Here is an 18,892-nt window from a genome sequence, read left to right on the forward strand (position 1 = left end):
ACATCATATGAGGCTTAAAAGTAACAGTGAAAACTCTCCTATGTAGCTCTACATTTGTTAAGTGATGGAGGATAACTTACTTTAAAAGGTCCATGAACTAAAACCTGTCCTGTAGATTCCCTATTCTCGTAACCTTTCAAAAGTTGTGTGAATTAAAAAGCAATGTAGGAGTTGTAGTAAAGGGAACCTTAAAACACCTAATCCAGGCTTTGGTTTTTTAACAGGTTTACTGGATGTATTATGTGTATAAGCAATTTTTAAAAAGACAGAGGGAGCTCATTTCCAATTTTCAGGAAAAACTGCCAAGTCATCATCTGAATCTTGTGAGCTCTGGCACCTATTTTCATGAACTGTCACAGGATAAAAGTTATTTGTCTTAATACGTGTTATTCTGTATACCTATCCTGCCCTCCACAGCCCACCATTTAATTCATTACTCCTTACCACAGGAATGTTTGTGACTGAATAAGAAACTAACCATAGTAACTCTCCCTCTTGACTTAACAAAGTTTGGGACTTGGCTGTGATCCATCACAACCCTGTTTTGAATCTGAATTTTTATTGTATACATCCTTTTTAGAGCACAGTATACTGTGTGTAATTTGACCAGTGGCTTGGACACAGTTCTCAATTGTCTAGTGTAAACAGAAGTGGATAAATGATTGTTGCTGAAATTCTGGTCGCAAATATCGCAGATCATAGGAAAATGTACCACAAGGCTCATTAGAGCTCCTGATACATGATACTATTAGATGATGGCATTTTATCAGAAGAGGCTTATCCTCTAATATTGATCTTGGGTGGCCTCGGCCTGCAGCGGCTTGAAGCAGGGTTTCGGTTCCCAGCCAGTGATTGAGGTCAGGTCACGGCAGTGAGCGCACCGAATCCTAGCCACTAGACCAGTGGTCAGTGACAGGGCCCTGGCCCTACGGCTTTGCAGAAAAAGAATTCCCACAAAGATGGAAAGTAGTGAAACAAGTAAAATATTTATTAGGAAAAAAAGAAGTACAGTACATGTGGATAGACACACGGGCGGGCTCAGAGAGAGAGTCACGCCCTCGTGGGAGTTTGAATCACTTTTATGCGGGTTTCCTTTGGCCAATCATTTTGATTTGCCTGGTTCAAAGTCCATATTTGGTATATCTCAGGATTTTCCCATGTGTGCGTGCACATCTCTTAGCTAAGATGGATTCTACCGAAGAGGCCTATGGGTAGATTTGGCCACTTGACATCACTCCCCTTTTGACCTCCAAGGAGGCTTTCTGCACATGTATAGTTGGGGAGGCCTCCTGACTTCGAGAATGAGGAATATGGTCTCGTTATTTGCTATCTGGGCAGGGCCCAGCCTCCTCTCTCAATTGTCCTGTTATTCCCATCTCGGAGCATCCGTCTACAGGGAACGAACTCAAACCGTTTGCCCTAAGGGCCCATCTACCTCCTGCCTCAATATGAGCCAGTATGTTTTTATGTCATAAAAACAAACTTTTATGTCCTAGCTAAAATGTTTTCTCCTATTTCTTTAACGTCAACTTTTCAGAAAGCATCCACATAGCCATTCTTAAGAGAACTTATTTGAAAGTATAAGCTATTGTTAAACACTAAACTGTAAATCTACAGAAATATCCCAATTTGCCATATGCATAAATGCTAGGTCACTATCAACTATCATAAATTTTAAAATTAAATGAAGTAGCATAAAGGAAAATGTTTAATCGAGTTCATCACGAGTTTTAGAAGGTCTTTGAACTAATTAAAATTATATGTAAAGTGTTGTACATATGTGCTATATATATTTTTTTAGAGAACAGGTTCATAAGCTTTCTTCTGATTGCCAAAAGTATATATGACCCAGTAGACTGTAAGAGTCACTAGTATAAATTACTGCTCCAACATAAAGAGTTCACCATTAACACTGTAAAGCATTAAAGAGTTCACCATAAAGAGTTCACCATTAACACTGAAAAGCCCTACCTTACATTCCATTTGGGGACAACTCTGCTTTTTTAAGTTTGCATCTATACAATTTCAGGGTGTTGTAAATGGCTCTCCTATTAAAGGATCAATTGGGGAAAGGAAAGAGGAGAAAAGGAGGAAACTAGCTTTACAGTAAGTATTTACTATGAATCAAGCACTTACAGATATAATATCTAATTTAAAACTCCCAACAATACTTTAAGTGTACTATTCAAGTGTATTGTTACAGATTTAACAGGTGAAGAAACTAATGCCAAAGAGGCTAAGTGACTTACCCAAGATCCCACGGCTAACCAGTGGTAGAACCCTGATTCAAACTCTGTATTGTCTAACTACGAAGTTCCCACACTTTCGTCCATACCACCCAGCCTGTTTGATTGAAATAGTGGATTTTCTCACCTTCTTGACTGGTGGAACAAACTTTATGGAAAATTATTATTTGTCTTTGCTGTTAAGTAGGTCTGAAATTCTCTCATCTCCACTTCCCAACTGTCTTCACTCAGATCACCAATATCTCGTGCCTGACCTCCTGCAACTTCCCACTGTCCTTGCCTACAGCCTCCTTCCCCCAGTTCTACCCTACAACCAGTGAGGTTTTTGAAATGTCAATCTGGTCATTGTCAGAATGCCTCTATGACTTCCCATTGCCTTCAAAATAAAATTCAAACCTTCACCATGGTTTTTGAGGCCCTTCATGATCTGGACTTTGCTTTGTTTTCCAAGCTCACCCTCACTGCTCTTAGATTCCAGCCATAATTAACTACTTGTAGTTCCTTATATGCTGTCTCTTTGTATTTGTCTCTATTTGAAGCATTCTTCTCATTTCTGTTCACCTGGGTAACTCCCATTTGTCTTGAAAAGCTGTTTATATAGCATTTCTTCATGGAACTCATTCTTAACTCCTCAAGTTTGGGACTAAGTACCCTTCCCAAGTGCTCATAGAAAATCTTTTACTTACTCTTATAGTGGCATTGGGACCACTGTCATATACAGAGTCTCTGTGTGCATTAGAGAAAAACCCATCCTTCGTTTAGGGATACACGGCACCATGTAAGGGCACAAAGCTTGGAAAGAAGAGGATGGGGCTACATTTCTTGCTCCACTTACCTCTTTTCTGGGTTCGCTCATATAAGGCACAATTTGTACAACCTTAAATGATGGCTCTGTGTAGCATTTATCAAATGGCATTGTAATCGCCTATCCACTTACCTGCATCTCCTACTAAACTCCAAGCTCACTGAGGACAGGGATTATATTGTATTCATTGTACCCACAGCCCCTAGCATAGTGCCTTTCAAGTAACAAGCATTCAATAAATATTTGATGGTTGAATTAATGACTAAGTTAAGAATGAACACCTGAAAAATAATAGTTTGCAGTAGACAATGCACTTATAGAAATTGGTAAAAAGAAGAAGAAAATAAAAGAAAAAATGCTAATATCAACTACTAGTTTAAGACAACAAACATTGAGTGCCTACATGATGGAAACTATTATGAGGAAACAGAAATGAGAAAGACGGTCCCTTGCCCTTATAAAACTTGCAATCTAGTTAAGAATATAAGATTGATACAACCAATTAAAATTCAAAGTGGAATGTGTCATGTGCTATGAGATTTATAGTTAAAGTTCTAGAAAATCAATGAGAAGGAAGAAGTTTCTTCCAGTTAACAGAAGGATTCCTAAAGCTTCATGGAGAAGGTGATAGTGGACCTAGACCTTGTATTATTGGTAGGATTTCAGTAAGAAAAAGTGTTGGGAGGAGGGCCATAGTCAGGAGGCAGCATTCCAGGCAAAGGAAGTAACACAGGCTGATTGGAAAGCACAGGGCTTCTCTGAAGAGCATTTTAGCTACAGATAAGGCTGGAAAAATAGGGGGAGCTTTTGGTTATAGAGAGCCTTAAATGCTATGCTAGGGAGTTTACATTTTAGGAGTGGGGAGCTATTAAAGGTTTTAAAGAAGGAAAGTGACACTATCAGCTGTATTTTAGAAAGTCATTTGGAAAATTACTTTTAAAGTGTCTCCCATCTCTTTTGCCCTTGATCCCAATGAAATCGAAATTTCAAAACACCAAGAACCAGAGACCAGTTAAAGAATTTCACTCTCCCTATATTCCCAATCTATTTCAGTGCCAGATTCTTTCCAGATTTTACCTTTAGTTGACCTTCTGTCTCAAGCTTGCAATCTCCCACTGTCTAGTTTCTAAGCCCCCAGTGTCAGCAAAGCTCATGCGGCTGTTGGGAGAAGACGACACCGAGGGGTTTATCTGAGACTGATAGCCAAGCTCTGCAACTTTCAAAAGGAGACTCAAGAAATGGCCTCACTGCTTTTATTATATGATTCAAGGCATCTGGTAACATCCTGTCACTATCTTCTCTTACCTTTATTTGGGATACTAAAGGACAACCTTCTTTCTCATTAACCTTTAACTTAAATATAAATAAATGTATGTATTTATATAAAGAATAAGCAAGTGTAAGTCTAAATTGAAGAATTTCTTTTGTCGTTCTCAAAATTCAAAGAAACTTTAGACTTAATATTATCAAAATGAAACTTTGAATAAGAGCTTTTAGGTACGTACTACAAATTGTTCTTACTGACTATGGATAAACAAGCTACTCCTTGTAAGGGATCCACAGATCTTGACTCATCTTGCTTAAGAGCAATAGCCCTAGGAAGGAAAATATCTCTACACAGCAGTTACTGGAGTCTCAGGATTTCCTAAGGGTCTTCCATAATGTTATCATGTAGGCCGCAGAGTGCTAGGTAAAAGGAAAAGGGAAAAACTAAAAATGCAAGAACCACTTAGGAACTAATTCAAGAGTAATTGGGGTCTAAAATGGAGTAGGAGCAGAGGAATGGAAAAAGAGGGAGTGGATCCAAGACAAATCACAGAACTAACACAGCTTTGTGCCTAACTGAATAATATAGAGCCAAAGGACATTTATTTTTTTAACTCAAAGATCACCTTAAAGTTTCCAGCTTTGGTTTTGGGGGGAGGTTGCTGATACCTTTAACAGAAATAAGAAAGAGAAAAATAAAGTAAATTTGGAGAGAATGTAATGAATTTTGGACATACTGTGTTTGAGGTGCTAATGGGACATCAGTATAAAAAATGTCAGTCAAGCATTTAGAGGTTCAGACTGGAATTCAAAGGGGAGTTAAAACTAGATGGGTATATATAGAATCCTTCCACTTATAAACAGTTAATGTTCTACAGTACAGAACAAAAAGATGTAGGGTTTTTCTTAAACGTATGGATACCAAGGGAGGAAGGAGGGGGTGGGATGAATTGGGAGATATGAATTGGCATATATACACTACTATGTATAAAATAGATAACTAATGAAAACCTACTGCATAGCACAGGGTACTCTACTCAGTGCTCTGTGGGGACCTAAATGGGTTTGAAATCCAAAAAAGAGGGGATATATTTATACGTATCGCTGATTCACTTTGCTGTACAGCAGAAACTAACACAACATTGTAAAACAACTATACTCCAGTAAAAATTAATTTAAAAAAAAGATGTAGGGTTTTTCTTTACCATAACTAAATTTAAAAACTTATAAATATATTATTTTAGGAAAGGAAACAAATTCCAGGTGATAACCTGAACAAGAGATTGTCGAAAGACCATTAAAAAAAGATACAACTTACATTTGTTTCAAAAAATTGTAAAAATCCATTGTCTCCATTACAAAATAGCTTATAAATAAGAAAAATTTGATTTAGTGCCAGTGATTGGTAGAGGAGATCAACAAAGAAAACAAGAGATCAAAGGAAAATGGAAGAGAAAGGAAAGGAAAATATCATTTGGACATGTGAGGAAAAAAATACCTGTTATTGAGATGTAAACAAAGCAAACAATGGAGCAGAAAGTTGCATTGACTTATGCTGACATCATGTGACTTTGGGAAATATTTATTTTCCTTGCCGTTTCTATTTAAAATGTATACTTTAAAACATTAAAATTATTTTCCTTTCCTTTACTCCTCATGGGATTTTGTTAGAATTATATATAAGATAGTAAAATAGAAGAGACAAAGAAGAGGACTTTATAATTGCACATGAAAATATTAACTTCTCTTTTTCTCATATACCCCTTGAGTGGCCCACATACCACTAAAAATTACTGAACTCATTGAGAGAATAGCACTGCAACTTACTAAAAAATAAGCATGGAGGCCAAGAATAGAAAGTGAAACTTTCACTGCATTATCTTCATATTCTTCATCTACTTCAGTTCCTTAACTGTGGAAATGGACTGAGGACATTGTCTCTGATCTGACTACTCTGTGGCCTTCTATATTAAAATTATCACACAAAGTTTATTATTTCTATATTTATAAACTTCATCATTACTTTTTTGTATAAATGTTTTTTATATTGATAACTTTCAAAGACTTTTTTAAAGTGTCTTTTAAATTTTAAACACTTTGAGTTAGTGCGCTACAATTATGTGTATGTCCCCTTATATAACACAAACTATAAAAAATGTTTTTTAAGATGAAATCTTTACACTATACCATTTCCTAATCCCCAAAGATTAGTTCCAAGAATAGAAAACTAATATACACCATAGCATGGATTCTGAATATCCCAGACACCATTAGGATAGTTATCTCTCAAATAAACATGGACCAGAACGCTTAGACCATATAATGTCTGTTTTTGTAAACTCTCCCATTTTTTTTCTTACTGCATAATTAAACATATTCCAGTATATAACATGCTAGAGTAATACCCTGGAATTACCTGTTTTGCTCCTTACTTGTCACGAGTGCCTTTGGTAAGGTGTAAGATGATTACTGGCCTTGTGTTCACCTTCTTGGTTTTGCCTTCCAGCTGATTTTACTTCTGTGAGTGAAATAAGAAAATAAGGTAGCCACTGCCTAATTGTTATTAGATGTTAATACTGTGAAAACTGATTTCACACCTTATATAGCATTCCTTTTTTTTTCACTGTTAATGAGGTATAATTGACACAGAAGAACTGTATATATTAAAAGTATACATCTTGATGTTTTGATATATGTATACATTATGAAATGATCACCAAAATCAAGCTAATTAATATATCCATCACTTCACCATTATTTTTCTTTTTTTTTCATAGCAAATTTCAAGTATACAATGAGGTATTGTTATACTTGCTATATATAGTAACTAGTCACCATGCTGTACATTAGATCTCCAGAACTTATTCATCTTGCACAACTGAAACTTTGTACCCTTTGACCAACATCTGCCCATGTCCTCCCATTGACCCCCTCACCCCTGGCAACCACCATTCTACCTCTGCTTCTATGAACTTGACTATTTTTGATTCCACATGTAAGTGAAATCATACATATTTGTTTTTATGTCTCTGGCTTATTTCACTTAGCATATGTCCTCCAGGTTCACCCATGTATCACAAATGGCAGGATTTCCTTTTTTAAGGTTGACTAATAATCCATTGTATATATACACCACATTTTCTTGATCCATTATCTGTCAATGGACATTTAGGTTGTTTCTTTTTTTTTTAATTGAAGTATAGTTAATTTATAATGTTGTGTTAATTACTGCTGTACAGCAAAGTGATTCAGTTAAACATATATATACATTCTTTTTTTTTAATATTCTTTTCCATTATGGTTTATCATAGGATATTGAGTATAGTTCTCTATGCTATGCAGTAGGACCTTGTTGTTTATCCATCCTATATATAAAAGCTTACATCGACTAACTCCAACTTCCCAGTCCATCCCTGTCCCAAACCCCTCCCCCTTGGCAACCACCAGTCTGTTCTCTATGTTCATAATTCTGTTTCTGTTTCATAGATAGGTTCATTTGTGTCATATTTTAGATTCCACATATAAATGATATCATATGGTATTTTTCTTTCTCTTTCTGTCTTCACTTAGTATGATAATCTCTAGTTGCTTCTATGTTGCTTCAAATGGCATTATTTTGTTCCTTTTTATGGCTGGGTAGTATTCCATTGTATATATGTACCATATCTTCTTTATCGATTCATCCATTGATGGACATTTAGGTTGTTTCCATGTCTTGGCTATTGTGAATAGTGCTGCTATGAACATAGGGGTACATGTAGGTTGTTTCTATATCTTGGCTATTGTAAATAGTGCTGCAATGAACATGGGAACGCAGATACCTCTTCAAGATCCAGATTTCATTTCCTTTGGATATATACCCAGAAGTGGGATTTCTGGGTCATATGGTAATTCTGTTTTTAGTTTTTGGAGGAACGTCCATACTGTTTTCCATAATGGCTGCAACAATTTACATTCCCACCAACAAAGTTCAAGGGTTTTCTTATGTAGTTTATTTATAAAAATAAACTACATGTTTATGTAGAGTATGTAGTACTTAAGAGTATGTAGTACTCTTAAGAAAATAAATGTCAGTGTGTTAATTATAAAATATCTGGGTACAGAAAACTAGCAGGAGACAGAATACTTTTCTCAGTTGTGGGAGGAACATAATAAGGAACAAAACAAAAAATGACATTTTAAAGTTATTGTATAATTGAGGGAAGAGATCAGTGGAGTATTAGTTAAATCATTTCTACCTCTTTCCTGCTAATCCTTGTCACATCTCTTATGTTTCTAATTGGGATCACTGAGTTGGGCAGTTAAAATGATCAAGACATTTATTAATGACTCCAGAAATCTCTTAACTAATCAGGACAAGACAGTCCTTGAGTTATATTTAAGGCCACACTATACTCCTGATGGAGAAATCACCCCATATCTTACTTCTCATCTCAAATATGTTTATCTGAGTTGTCCAGCCAAACTCTTAGAAATAGGTACATAATATGCATAAAGTATCAGCCTAGCTCCAGCCACACGGTGCCAGAAATATTAAATGTGCATCATATTTTCAGCATTCCAGAGGATCAAGAGGACACATAAAACTAGCACAGCATCAGCTTCACATCCATAAAACCAAGAAAATGAAATTGCTACAGTTGCTCATTACAGGTTAATTGCCAGTTCCCTTATTCAGTTTCATATCCAACCAAAAGTGATATTTCACTTTTGAAATATTAGCCCAAATTTAGCATTATTTGTTGGGGAAAGGAATGGACAAATAAATGGAAGAGAGAGACTTCTCAGCTTGAGCTTCACCAGCGAGTTGGTCAATTTCATGCCCATTGTCCAGTCCCCAATATGAACTTAAAACTCACAAGGCCAATTAATTGTTTGCAATGTGCTTAATTGTCTGCAATGTGCTCCTTGCAGAATCTTGAGGAGCCCAGTTTTCTTAGCTTCCTGCTGCTACTGTAGGTTCCACCCAAAAATGTGTCCTAGGATACCCAGTGAGAAACAACATGATCCTGTTCTGTGCCCCTCACAAATCTTACTTGTTCTCAGCTTTAATTTCTTGACCTTAGTTAACATGCACTACTCTGTGGCAGTTCAAAAATCCCTTTCCTCCACTCATTCTCCTGCTACAGTAGAACTTGACTTCCACTAGACAAACATGCCAGCCTCTTAGTCCAAGCTCAGATGCAAGATAAAGAGAGAAAACAAGATGGAGTGGCACCCACAAGAGCCTGCCACTTTCAGACAGTGATGATTTGAGGTGTGCCTACCCAAGCCCTAGAAACGAGTACCACCACCAGATCCCACTAACCAGAGGAATGATAAAAATGCCAGAGCTTTGCCCTCTCCAAATGGGAGTACTTCCCACAAGAAATGCAGCTGCCCCTGCAGTCTGTGATTCCCAAAATTCTATCCCAGCAAATACCAGATTCTGCCAACTCCATGTAGGATGTTGCCTGCTAGATCTCAACTGGTTGTGCAGTTTGAGGAGCCCCATTGTCTCCAGGCAGGACTTGGCCTTACAAATTCCAGCCCCACAACATGGCAGCCTCTTTTAGTGCAAAGTGACTTGCTCTCCACACAGTACTATACTTACAAAAATTACAGTTTGAAGTCCCAGACAAACCTGACCAGCAAATGAATCTCATTATGTAATAAAGCAATCCTCAATCTGGCTACACAATAGAATCACCTAGAATTATAGGTGAAAAAGACCAAAAATGTTGCTGGAGCTTCATCCCAAGAAACTCTACTTCTTACTGGTATGGAGTGGGCCTGGGTATCAGTGTTTTACTGAAAGCACCTAGATGATTCTGATGTCTTCATAACACTGGTCCAGTATGATATCTTGCCCCTTCCACCAAGGATATCATTCAGTAAGTCTAGGTTTATGATTTCTGTTTGAAGTCAGGCCTCTCCCAAAGCTGCAGTTGTAGTCTACACCAGACGCTTCATCACCAGAGTCCAGTACCCTGTCTATTCACTCAGTAAAGCTGCCAATTCCAGATGGAAAGTAAAAGATGGATGAAACCCTGAACTCTGTGTGCCTGGTTCTCCTCTGTTCCACCATACATCTTCTCCATAAGTGACATGGCTTTTTTCACACAGTGGATTCATAGCCCTTTCTTTCCTCCCTAACCTGTCAAGCTATAGACTCAGAGAGCGCTACCTGATCAGTGTAACGACAGTGACCATCACTTCTGGGTTCGCATTCCCTCCAGGTGTTACTAATGAAAGAGGAATGGGGAGAGGGCAACAGCCCCCTAACCCCTGTTAAATTCAGGAGTACCTTGAACTTTTGTTTTTGTAATAGCCATACTGCTTAATATTGTTTGCTACTGTCTCCTCCACTGAACTGTAAGCACTGCAAAAACTGACACAGTGCCTGGTACTTAGTAGGAATTCAGTGAAATGTTTGATTGATAAGTGAATGAAAAAATGAATGAATAGATGGAGAAGAGCTCTTTCCATGGTAGGAGTGGAAAGATGCTGTCATGGCTTCACTGTTAGGGGCCAATATGTAACATGGATAATTGGAACCACAAGCAGAGGATTGGAGGAGCAGAACTCGTAATCTTAACCTGAAAACTCAACACTTGCTCTTTTTCTTTGCTTAGGCACAGGCTTGCTTCATTTCAAGGCACCTGAACATTTGCCATCTCCTTGTACTCCATTTCTGCTTTTCTTCTTAGACCTCCCACATCGCAGCAGCCTGATGGTTCTAAAATGCTCTGTTCTGCCTGCTTTGCCTTCACCATTTTCCAGCTCAGTAGCAGCCTACTTGTTATGTCCCCCCTTACAATAACAGTGGGAGCTCTTTCCAGCTGTACAGCATAGTTTAAGAGAGATTAGGTAAATGTACAGTCATTTTCTGACTTCTGTAGTGTTTTGAAAGTACTGAACGCTAAGACTGCTTATCCACAAGCCCTTTTGAGTAATGATATGTTTATCTTAGAATTTCAACCTAAATGGTAATTGTATTGCTGCATGTGGGAGAATGAAGCCAAGATGTTTCAGTAATCATATAGTACCAGAGACTGTGCTGCCTGCACATGTGACTTGGGACAGGTGAATCTGGTGCCTCTGTTCTTAAGGACTGGTTGAAAGAGAAGTAAGCAAGAAGCACAGGAGGAAGATCAGCTCACTTTGCACTCTAGCTCACTTGATACCTTTTGAAATACAGTACACTATTTCTCTTCAACATTAATTACTATTAAGGATATCCTCAGTGGCTCTAAAAGAGCTTATGCTCTAAAACATGAACAGCATTTGAATCTCTCTTAAGGCATTGCAGAGAATGGTGGAGAAGTTAAGTGGGGTCAGCAGTACTGAGTTCATTTTCTGTTAGTTGTTTTGAAAATTGCTAAGATCTGAGTCCAACAACATGTATGGGTTGGCCAAAAAGTTCCTTCGGTTTTTAAGTAAAAATAAAAGACACATTTTTCATTTTCACCAAGAACTTTATTGAACAATGTATTCACCGTTTTGTTCCACTACCTTCTGCCATTTTTAAGGCAACTTTATAATTCCATCGTCCCAAAACTTTTTATCTTTTTGAGCAAAGAACTGGTCCAGGTGCCTTTCACAGTCTTCCAGGGAATCAAAATTTTTTCCGTTAAGAGAATTTTGTGAAGACCGAAATAAAGGGAAATCCGAAGGTGCAATGTCTGGTGAATACGGTGGATGAATCAGAACTTCTCATCCAAGCTGCAGCAGGTTTTGCATGGTCATCAAAGAAACATGCAGTCTTGCATTATCCTGATGGAAGATTATGCGTTTTCTGTTGACTAGTTCTGGATGCTTTTCGTGAGTGCTGCTTTCAGTTGGTCTAATTGGGAGCAGTACTTGGAATTAATCGTTTGGTTTTCCGGAAGGAGCTCATAATAGAGGTCTCCCTTCCAATCCCACCATATACACAACATCACCTTCTTTGGATGAAGACCCACCTTTGGTGTGGTTGGTGGTGGTTCATTTCGCTTGCCCCACGATCTCTTCCTTTCCACATTATTGTACAGTATCCACTTTTCATCACCCATCACAATTTGTTTTAAAAACAGAACATTGTCATTACGTTTCAGCAGAGAATCGAATGTGGAAATATGGTCAAGAAGGTTTTTTTCACTTATGTAGAACCTAAACATCAAAGCGATTCACATAACCAAGCTGGTGCAGATGATTTTCAACTCTTGATTTGGATATTTTGAGTATGTCGGCTATCTCCCTCGTGGTATAATGCTCAGTGTTCTAAATTAATGTCTCGATTTGATCGCTGTCAACTTCAACCGGTCTACACGACCGTGGAGCATCGTCCAGTGAGAAATCTCCAGCACGAAACTTTGCAAACCACTTTTGACACGTTCAATCAGTCACAGCATCTTCTCCATATACTGCACAAATCTTTTTTTGCGTTTCAGTTGCGTTTTTAACCTTTCTTGAAATAATAAAGCATAATATGCCGAAAATGTTGCTTTTTTCTTCCATTTCAATATTAAAATGGCTACACAAAAATTCACCAGTTTTGATAAATTATTTTTTAAATGCACGCTTCAGTGACAGATGTCACAGTACAGTCTAACAAAATTGTTTCAAGAGAAATTAAAAGCAACTAAGTGCTACTAGAGCCATCTTATGGGAAAAGACCGAATGAACTTTTTGGCCAACCCAATATTTCACCTACTTACTGATGTCTTTATCCTTGGGCTTAAGATAGTATTTTTCAAAATATTGTCCACAGGCCTGCTTTAGAATCATCTAATGGTATTTGTTGAAAAATAAAAACAAAAACAAAAAACATATTCCTGAGCCGCAGATCAATAAACAGAATCTCTGAGTGAGGCCTTGAAGTAATCCTGACCAAACCACTCAGCTGATTCTTTTGAACCCATAAAGTCTAGACTGCTGGCTTGAGACTTCACCAATATTAAGCTTCAAATACTCCCAAGAGGCAATAGCACTGTGAGCAGGTATTAGCCATTTTTCTTGAAGGATCTGAGATCAGGTTATGATAAAGTAATTGAGAAAAACGTGAGGACAGAAACACCCAAGGGGGAGGAATAGGACACCACCTATAGACAGAGAGCTAAAGAAAACTTTCTTTACTTAACCTCTACTTCTTTACCCTTTTGCCCTTGGGTATTTGTCCTTTACCATAGTTTAGTTGAGACCAATAGGCATATATTGAGCCCCTGCCCTGTGCCGGGTACTAGGGACTATACTACCCAAAGCAATCTACAGATTCTATGCAATCCCTATCAAACTACCAATGGCATTTTTCACAGAACTAGAACAAAAAATTGCACAATTTGTATGGAAACACAAAAGACCCCGAATAGCCAAAGCAATCTTGAGAAAGAAAAATGGAGCTGGAGGAATCAGGCTCCCTGACTTCAGACTATACTACAGAGCTACAGTAATCAAGACAGTATGGTACTGGCACAAAAACAGAAATATAGATCAATGGAACAGGATAGAAAGCCCAGAGATAAACCCACGCACATATGGTCACCTTATCTTTGATAAAGGAGGCAAGAATATACAATGGAGAAAAGACAGCCTCTTCAATAAGTGGTGCTGGGAAAACTGGACAGCTACATGTAAAAGAATGAAATTAGAACACTCCCTAACACCATACACACAAATAAACTCAAAATGGATTCAAGACCTAAATGTAAGGCCAGACACTATAAAACTCTTAGAGGAAAACATAGGCGCAACACTCTATGACATAAATCACAGTAAGATCCTTTTTGATCCACCTCCTAGAGAAATGGAAATAAAAACAAAAATAAACAAATGGGACCTAATGAAACTTAAAAGCTTTTGCACAGCAAAAGAAACCATGAACAAGACGAAAAGACAACCCTCAGAATGGGAGAAAATATTTGCAAACGGAGCAACTGACGAAGGATTAATCTCCAAAATATACAAGCAACTCGTGCAGCTCAATATCAAAAAACCAAAACAACCCAGTCCAAAAATGGGCAGAAGACCTAAATAGACATTTCTCCAAAGAAGTTATACAGATTGCCAACAAACACATGAAAAGATGCTCAACATCACTAATCATTAGAGGAATGCAAATCAAAACTACAGTGAGGTATCACCTCACACCAGTCAGAATGGCCATCATCAAAAAATCTACAAACAATAAATGCTGGAGAGGGTGTGGAGAAAATGGAACCCTCTTGCACTGTTGATGGGAATGTAAATTGATACAGCCACTATGGAGAACATTATGGAGGTTCCTTAAAAAACTAAAAATAGAACTACCATATGACCCAGCAATCCCACTACTGGGCATATACCCTGAGAAAACCATAATTCAAAAGAGTCATGTACCACAATGTTCACTGCAGCACTATTTACAATAGCCAGGACATGGAAGCAACCTAAGTGTCCATTGATAGATGACTGGATAAAGAAGATGTGGCACATTTATACAATGGAATATTACTCAGCCATAAAAAGAAATGAAATTGAGTTATTTGTAGTGAGGTGGATGGACCTAGAGTCTGTCATACAGAGTGAAGTAAGTCAGAAAGAGAAAAGCAAATACCGTATGCTAACACATATATATGGAACCTAAAAAAAAAAGAAAAGAAAAAAAATGATTCTGATGAACCTAGGGGCAGGACAGGAATAAAGATGCAGACGTAGAGAATGGAGTTGAGGACACAGGGAGGAGGAAAGGGTAAGCTGGGACAAAGTGAGAGAGTGGCATGGACATATATACACTACCAAATGTAAAATAGGTAGCTAGTGGGAAGCAGCCACATAGCACAGTGCTATGCGATCAGCTCAGTGCTTTGCGACCACCTAGAGGGGTAGGATAGGGAGGGTGTGAGGGAGACACAAGAGGGAGAGGATATGGGGATATACGTATGCATATAGCTGACTCACTTCGTTATACAGCAGAAACTAACACAACATTGTAAAGCAATTATACACCAATAAAGATGTTAAAAAAAAAAAAAAGAATCAACACTCTCACTGTCCTAGAGGAGTTTACAGTTTGCTAGAGGAAGCAGGCTCTTAAATGGGCAATTTAAATAAATGTGGTAAGCCAAAGGTAGAGATTTGCACAAAAAATCTGGGGGCCTGAAAAGAGGGGCCCCTAATGGAAACTTAGCTCCTAAACAAGGAATTGCCTGAGTAAGGAAGTAAGTAGAAATTTAGACAGGTCGGGGTGGGAGGTTGCTTGTGAGGAGAAACTAAAACGGGGACCAGGAGTTGGTGGGAAATGGAGCATGTTTCCAACAGACAGTGCACAACCAAAAAAGACTCTGAATCCTAAAGTGATCCCATCTGTCAGGGGATTGATTACAGTCCAGGACTGCTTCGTCGTAAAGTTCAAGGAGTAGAGAAAGATAATCAATGATCCTGGATAGGCAGACATGGGCAAGTCAGAGAGGAATGTGTATGTCTTGATAATTTTTCAAAGCCCTGCTTTGCTAGGCATCTAGAAGACTTCTTGGAGCAGTCCTTCAAATTTATTCCAAATTTATGGTCTCAAACTGTTCATTGCAGTTGCTCCAAAAACATGTTAGAACCAGTTCATGGGCCTTCTCTGGGATATTGTGCAAGTAATTGCAATAACTAATATGTTGAAAATACTGTAAAAATTGTTCAAAATATAGATTTGAGAATGTTTTGACTCTCACTGGAAGGATATATGAAAAATAGGAATATTAATGTTCTCTGGAGAGGGAGACTGAGAACAGAGGTAGGAGGAATTTACCTGCATAGCCTCACAGTATACCCTTTTATATTGTTTGAATTGTTTACCAAGTATATTTATTGCCTATTCAAACAAGTTTACAAGAGAAATAAAGAGAGACATTTATCCCATAGCATAAATACGTTTGAAAAGAGGGATTTAATTTATATTAAAAACTAAATTAATGATTCATTGATAGAACAGTGACAGCAGTAATAACATTATCATTATCATTTGTCTATCACAGCTTGAGAAAAAAACGGGATTGGAGATATATCAATTTTGTGTATCCTTTATAAATTTGTCCTTTTTTTTTTTTTCAGTTTGCGGCTCATCTTGTGAAGATGAAATATCCAAGAATCTGTATTCTAGACGGTGGCATTAATAAGCTCAAGCCAACAGGCCTCCTCACTGTCCCATCTCCTCAAATATGAAGAACAGGAGTCTGGCTGTCAAAAGGACAGAGTGGCATCACCCCCAGCAGCACAGCCTTGCCACTCTAAGGCAGAGCTAGACTTCCAGATTGTTACATTTCCATTTCAAGTTTTGTCATGAGACATTTTTTTTTTTAATCTCATGACCGAAATGTTCAGCCATCCAGGCAACAAACTTGACTGTACATGTATTGCTGAAAGAATTTTCTTAACAATGAAATCCGATCATGTATTTTTACCACACCAACGCAAAGCCAGAAGAATTCAACTGATGAGGCAGATTTAGCATTATCAAGAAGTCTCAGTTACACTGAAAAGGCTGTCTTCCATTGCACTGAACAGACAGTCCTAACAAAGGTATTCTTTAGAAATATAGACTGAATGTGAGCTGAAATCATCCTTCCATGATAATGAAAACTGAAAAGCTATTCACAATACATTCCTTATAAGTAAATGCTATATTTGGTAACTCATTTTGGGCCCAGATATATATGTGTGTGTGTGTGTGTGTGTGTGTGTGTTTAGAGGGCGCAGAATTTAACCCTTTGGAGAAAGTAATAACAGTTTACTTCCAGAAAAATGAAAGTCAGAAACCATTCATATTATATAGAATATTTTTCAGCTCCTGTAGCTGAGACACCCAAAATAAGAGTGACTTAGACAAGCTAGAACTTTGTCTCTCACATAAAAGTCTGCATAGCCAATCTAGGGCTAGTGTATTGGTTTCATTAGCATTAAGATCTCAGGTGTCTGTTCTCATTCTTTACCACCCTCAACACTTAGTTTCTATCTCATAGATCAAGATGGCCGTTAGCTCCCACCATCATATCTACAATTTAGAAGGAAGGGAATGAAGGAGGAGGGAGGGAATAAAAAAGAGAGAAGGAAAAAGTAGGGAGGGAGGAAAGAAAGGAGAGAAGGAGAGAAGGGAGGGCGTGCTCCTTCTCTTTAAGGGCACAAACCAGAAGGTGCACGTATTACTTCTGCGTACACACCACTCACCAGAACTTACACATGTGGCCACAACTAGCTATCAAGAAAATCTGGAATACAGTTTTGGCTGGGCAGCCATTTACCCAGTTAAAAAATTTTATTACTGTGTGAGAAGAGGAGAATACATTGAGGGACAACTGGCAGCCTCTGTCACATTATTCAAAAAATTAAGCATTTCACTGAAGCTAAGATATATCACAATTTTATGTACCATGAAGAAAGAAAAAAAGCAGCCAAATAAACTGTGACACACCAGCAATTATAAGATTCATTTCCATTTCAGAAATGTGAAAAAAATACGCATCTTAGAATTATTAAAATACAGTACATCTTGTTTACTATTTTCAATTTTGTTTTAACTAAAACATGTTCTTTCATCTTTAACTTATATTCTTCGTCAATGTTAGGACTACCTAGGTAGAACATTTCAATGAGAGCCTCAATGAAACTTTCTTAACTATGGTTTTATTGTTGCTGTTTGTTTTGGGTGTTTTGGGCATCTATTTCTTTCATTCAGATATAATCACATACCTTAAAATTCACCCTTTTAAAATGTACAATTCATGTTTTTTAGTAGATTCACAAAACTGTGCAATCATCACTACTATCTAATTTCAGAACATTTTCAAAACCCAAAAAAGAAATCCTGTACCTATTAGCAGTCATTCCCCATTGACCCCTCCCAAGGTCTTTAATTTAATTTTTGTATATGGAGTGAGGTAAGTATCCAACTTCGTTCTTGCATGTGGCTATCAAGTTATCCCAGCAGCCGTGTTATTTTGTTTGTTTTGCTCAATTAAGTTATATTCAGTCATTCACCAAATACATTTTGAATACCGACTACTTACAAGACACTGACATAATCAGTGGTTATATAATTCTGTGATCTTTACATAATATACAAAGAAAAAAATGTGAGAATTAATGAGAAAAGAAAATTTTACCATGATTTCTCTAACATCATTTTTGGGCCATTATCTACCCTGGTTAGGAAAATAAGTCCTCCTGCCCTTTCCTTCAATCTTTGATGACTTATTTGACTTCATAATCATAGTGCAGCACTGATGATCTTTTGGAAGGAATGGTTCTGAGTCTTAACTTTGCCTTCCTGAGAAAGCAGAGAAGGATGGAGCAGCAGAGATTTGAACTGAATGGGGTGGTAGGTAGTGAGAGAGGTGAAGACCTGAGTGTTGTGAGGAGAGCTGTGGGAGCAGATAATAGTAGCCAACCTGCATCACAATTTTGCAATTGGTCTTTCTTAAAACTTGATACGTTTAGGCTTATTTTGAAAAAAATGAAAGTTTTTTTAAACATTGAAATTACGAATAATATGTAATATTCTCAACAGTAAAATAAGAAAGAGCATACAATCACTGCCATGTCTACATGAAGGGCATGTTATTCGATGGCAGATGATTTCAACAAAGTTGACCTC

At 37.6% G+C, this 18,892-nt stretch overlaps 1 protein-coding gene across 2 annotated transcripts in view; it reads left to right on the top strand.

Annotated features, from left to right (window-relative positions):
- The window catches only part of TBCK (TBC1 domain containing kinase), a 236,208-nt gene extending 219,294 nt beyond the window's left edge, over positions 1-16,914 (top strand). For both annotated transcript variants that reach the window (XM_061191187.1, XM_061191186.1), the window contains exon 26: positions 16,354-16,914. In XM_061191187.1, the coding sequence (XP_061047170.1) occupies positions 16,354-16,464 (111 nt within the window). In that variant the 3' untranslated portion in view covers positions 16,465-16,914. The remainder of the gene's footprint in view (positions 1-16,353) is intronic.
- Positions 16,915-18,892: the final 1,978 nt, after the last annotated feature.

The sequence above is a fragment of the Eubalaena glacialis genome, chromosome 5 (genome assembly GCF_028564815.1).
Source record: "Eubalaena glacialis isolate mEubGla1 chromosome 5, mEubGla1.1.hap2.+ XY, whole genome shotgun sequence".
Classification (NCBI taxonomy): domain Eukaryota; kingdom Metazoa; phylum Chordata; class Mammalia; order Artiodactyla; family Balaenidae; genus Eubalaena; species Eubalaena glacialis.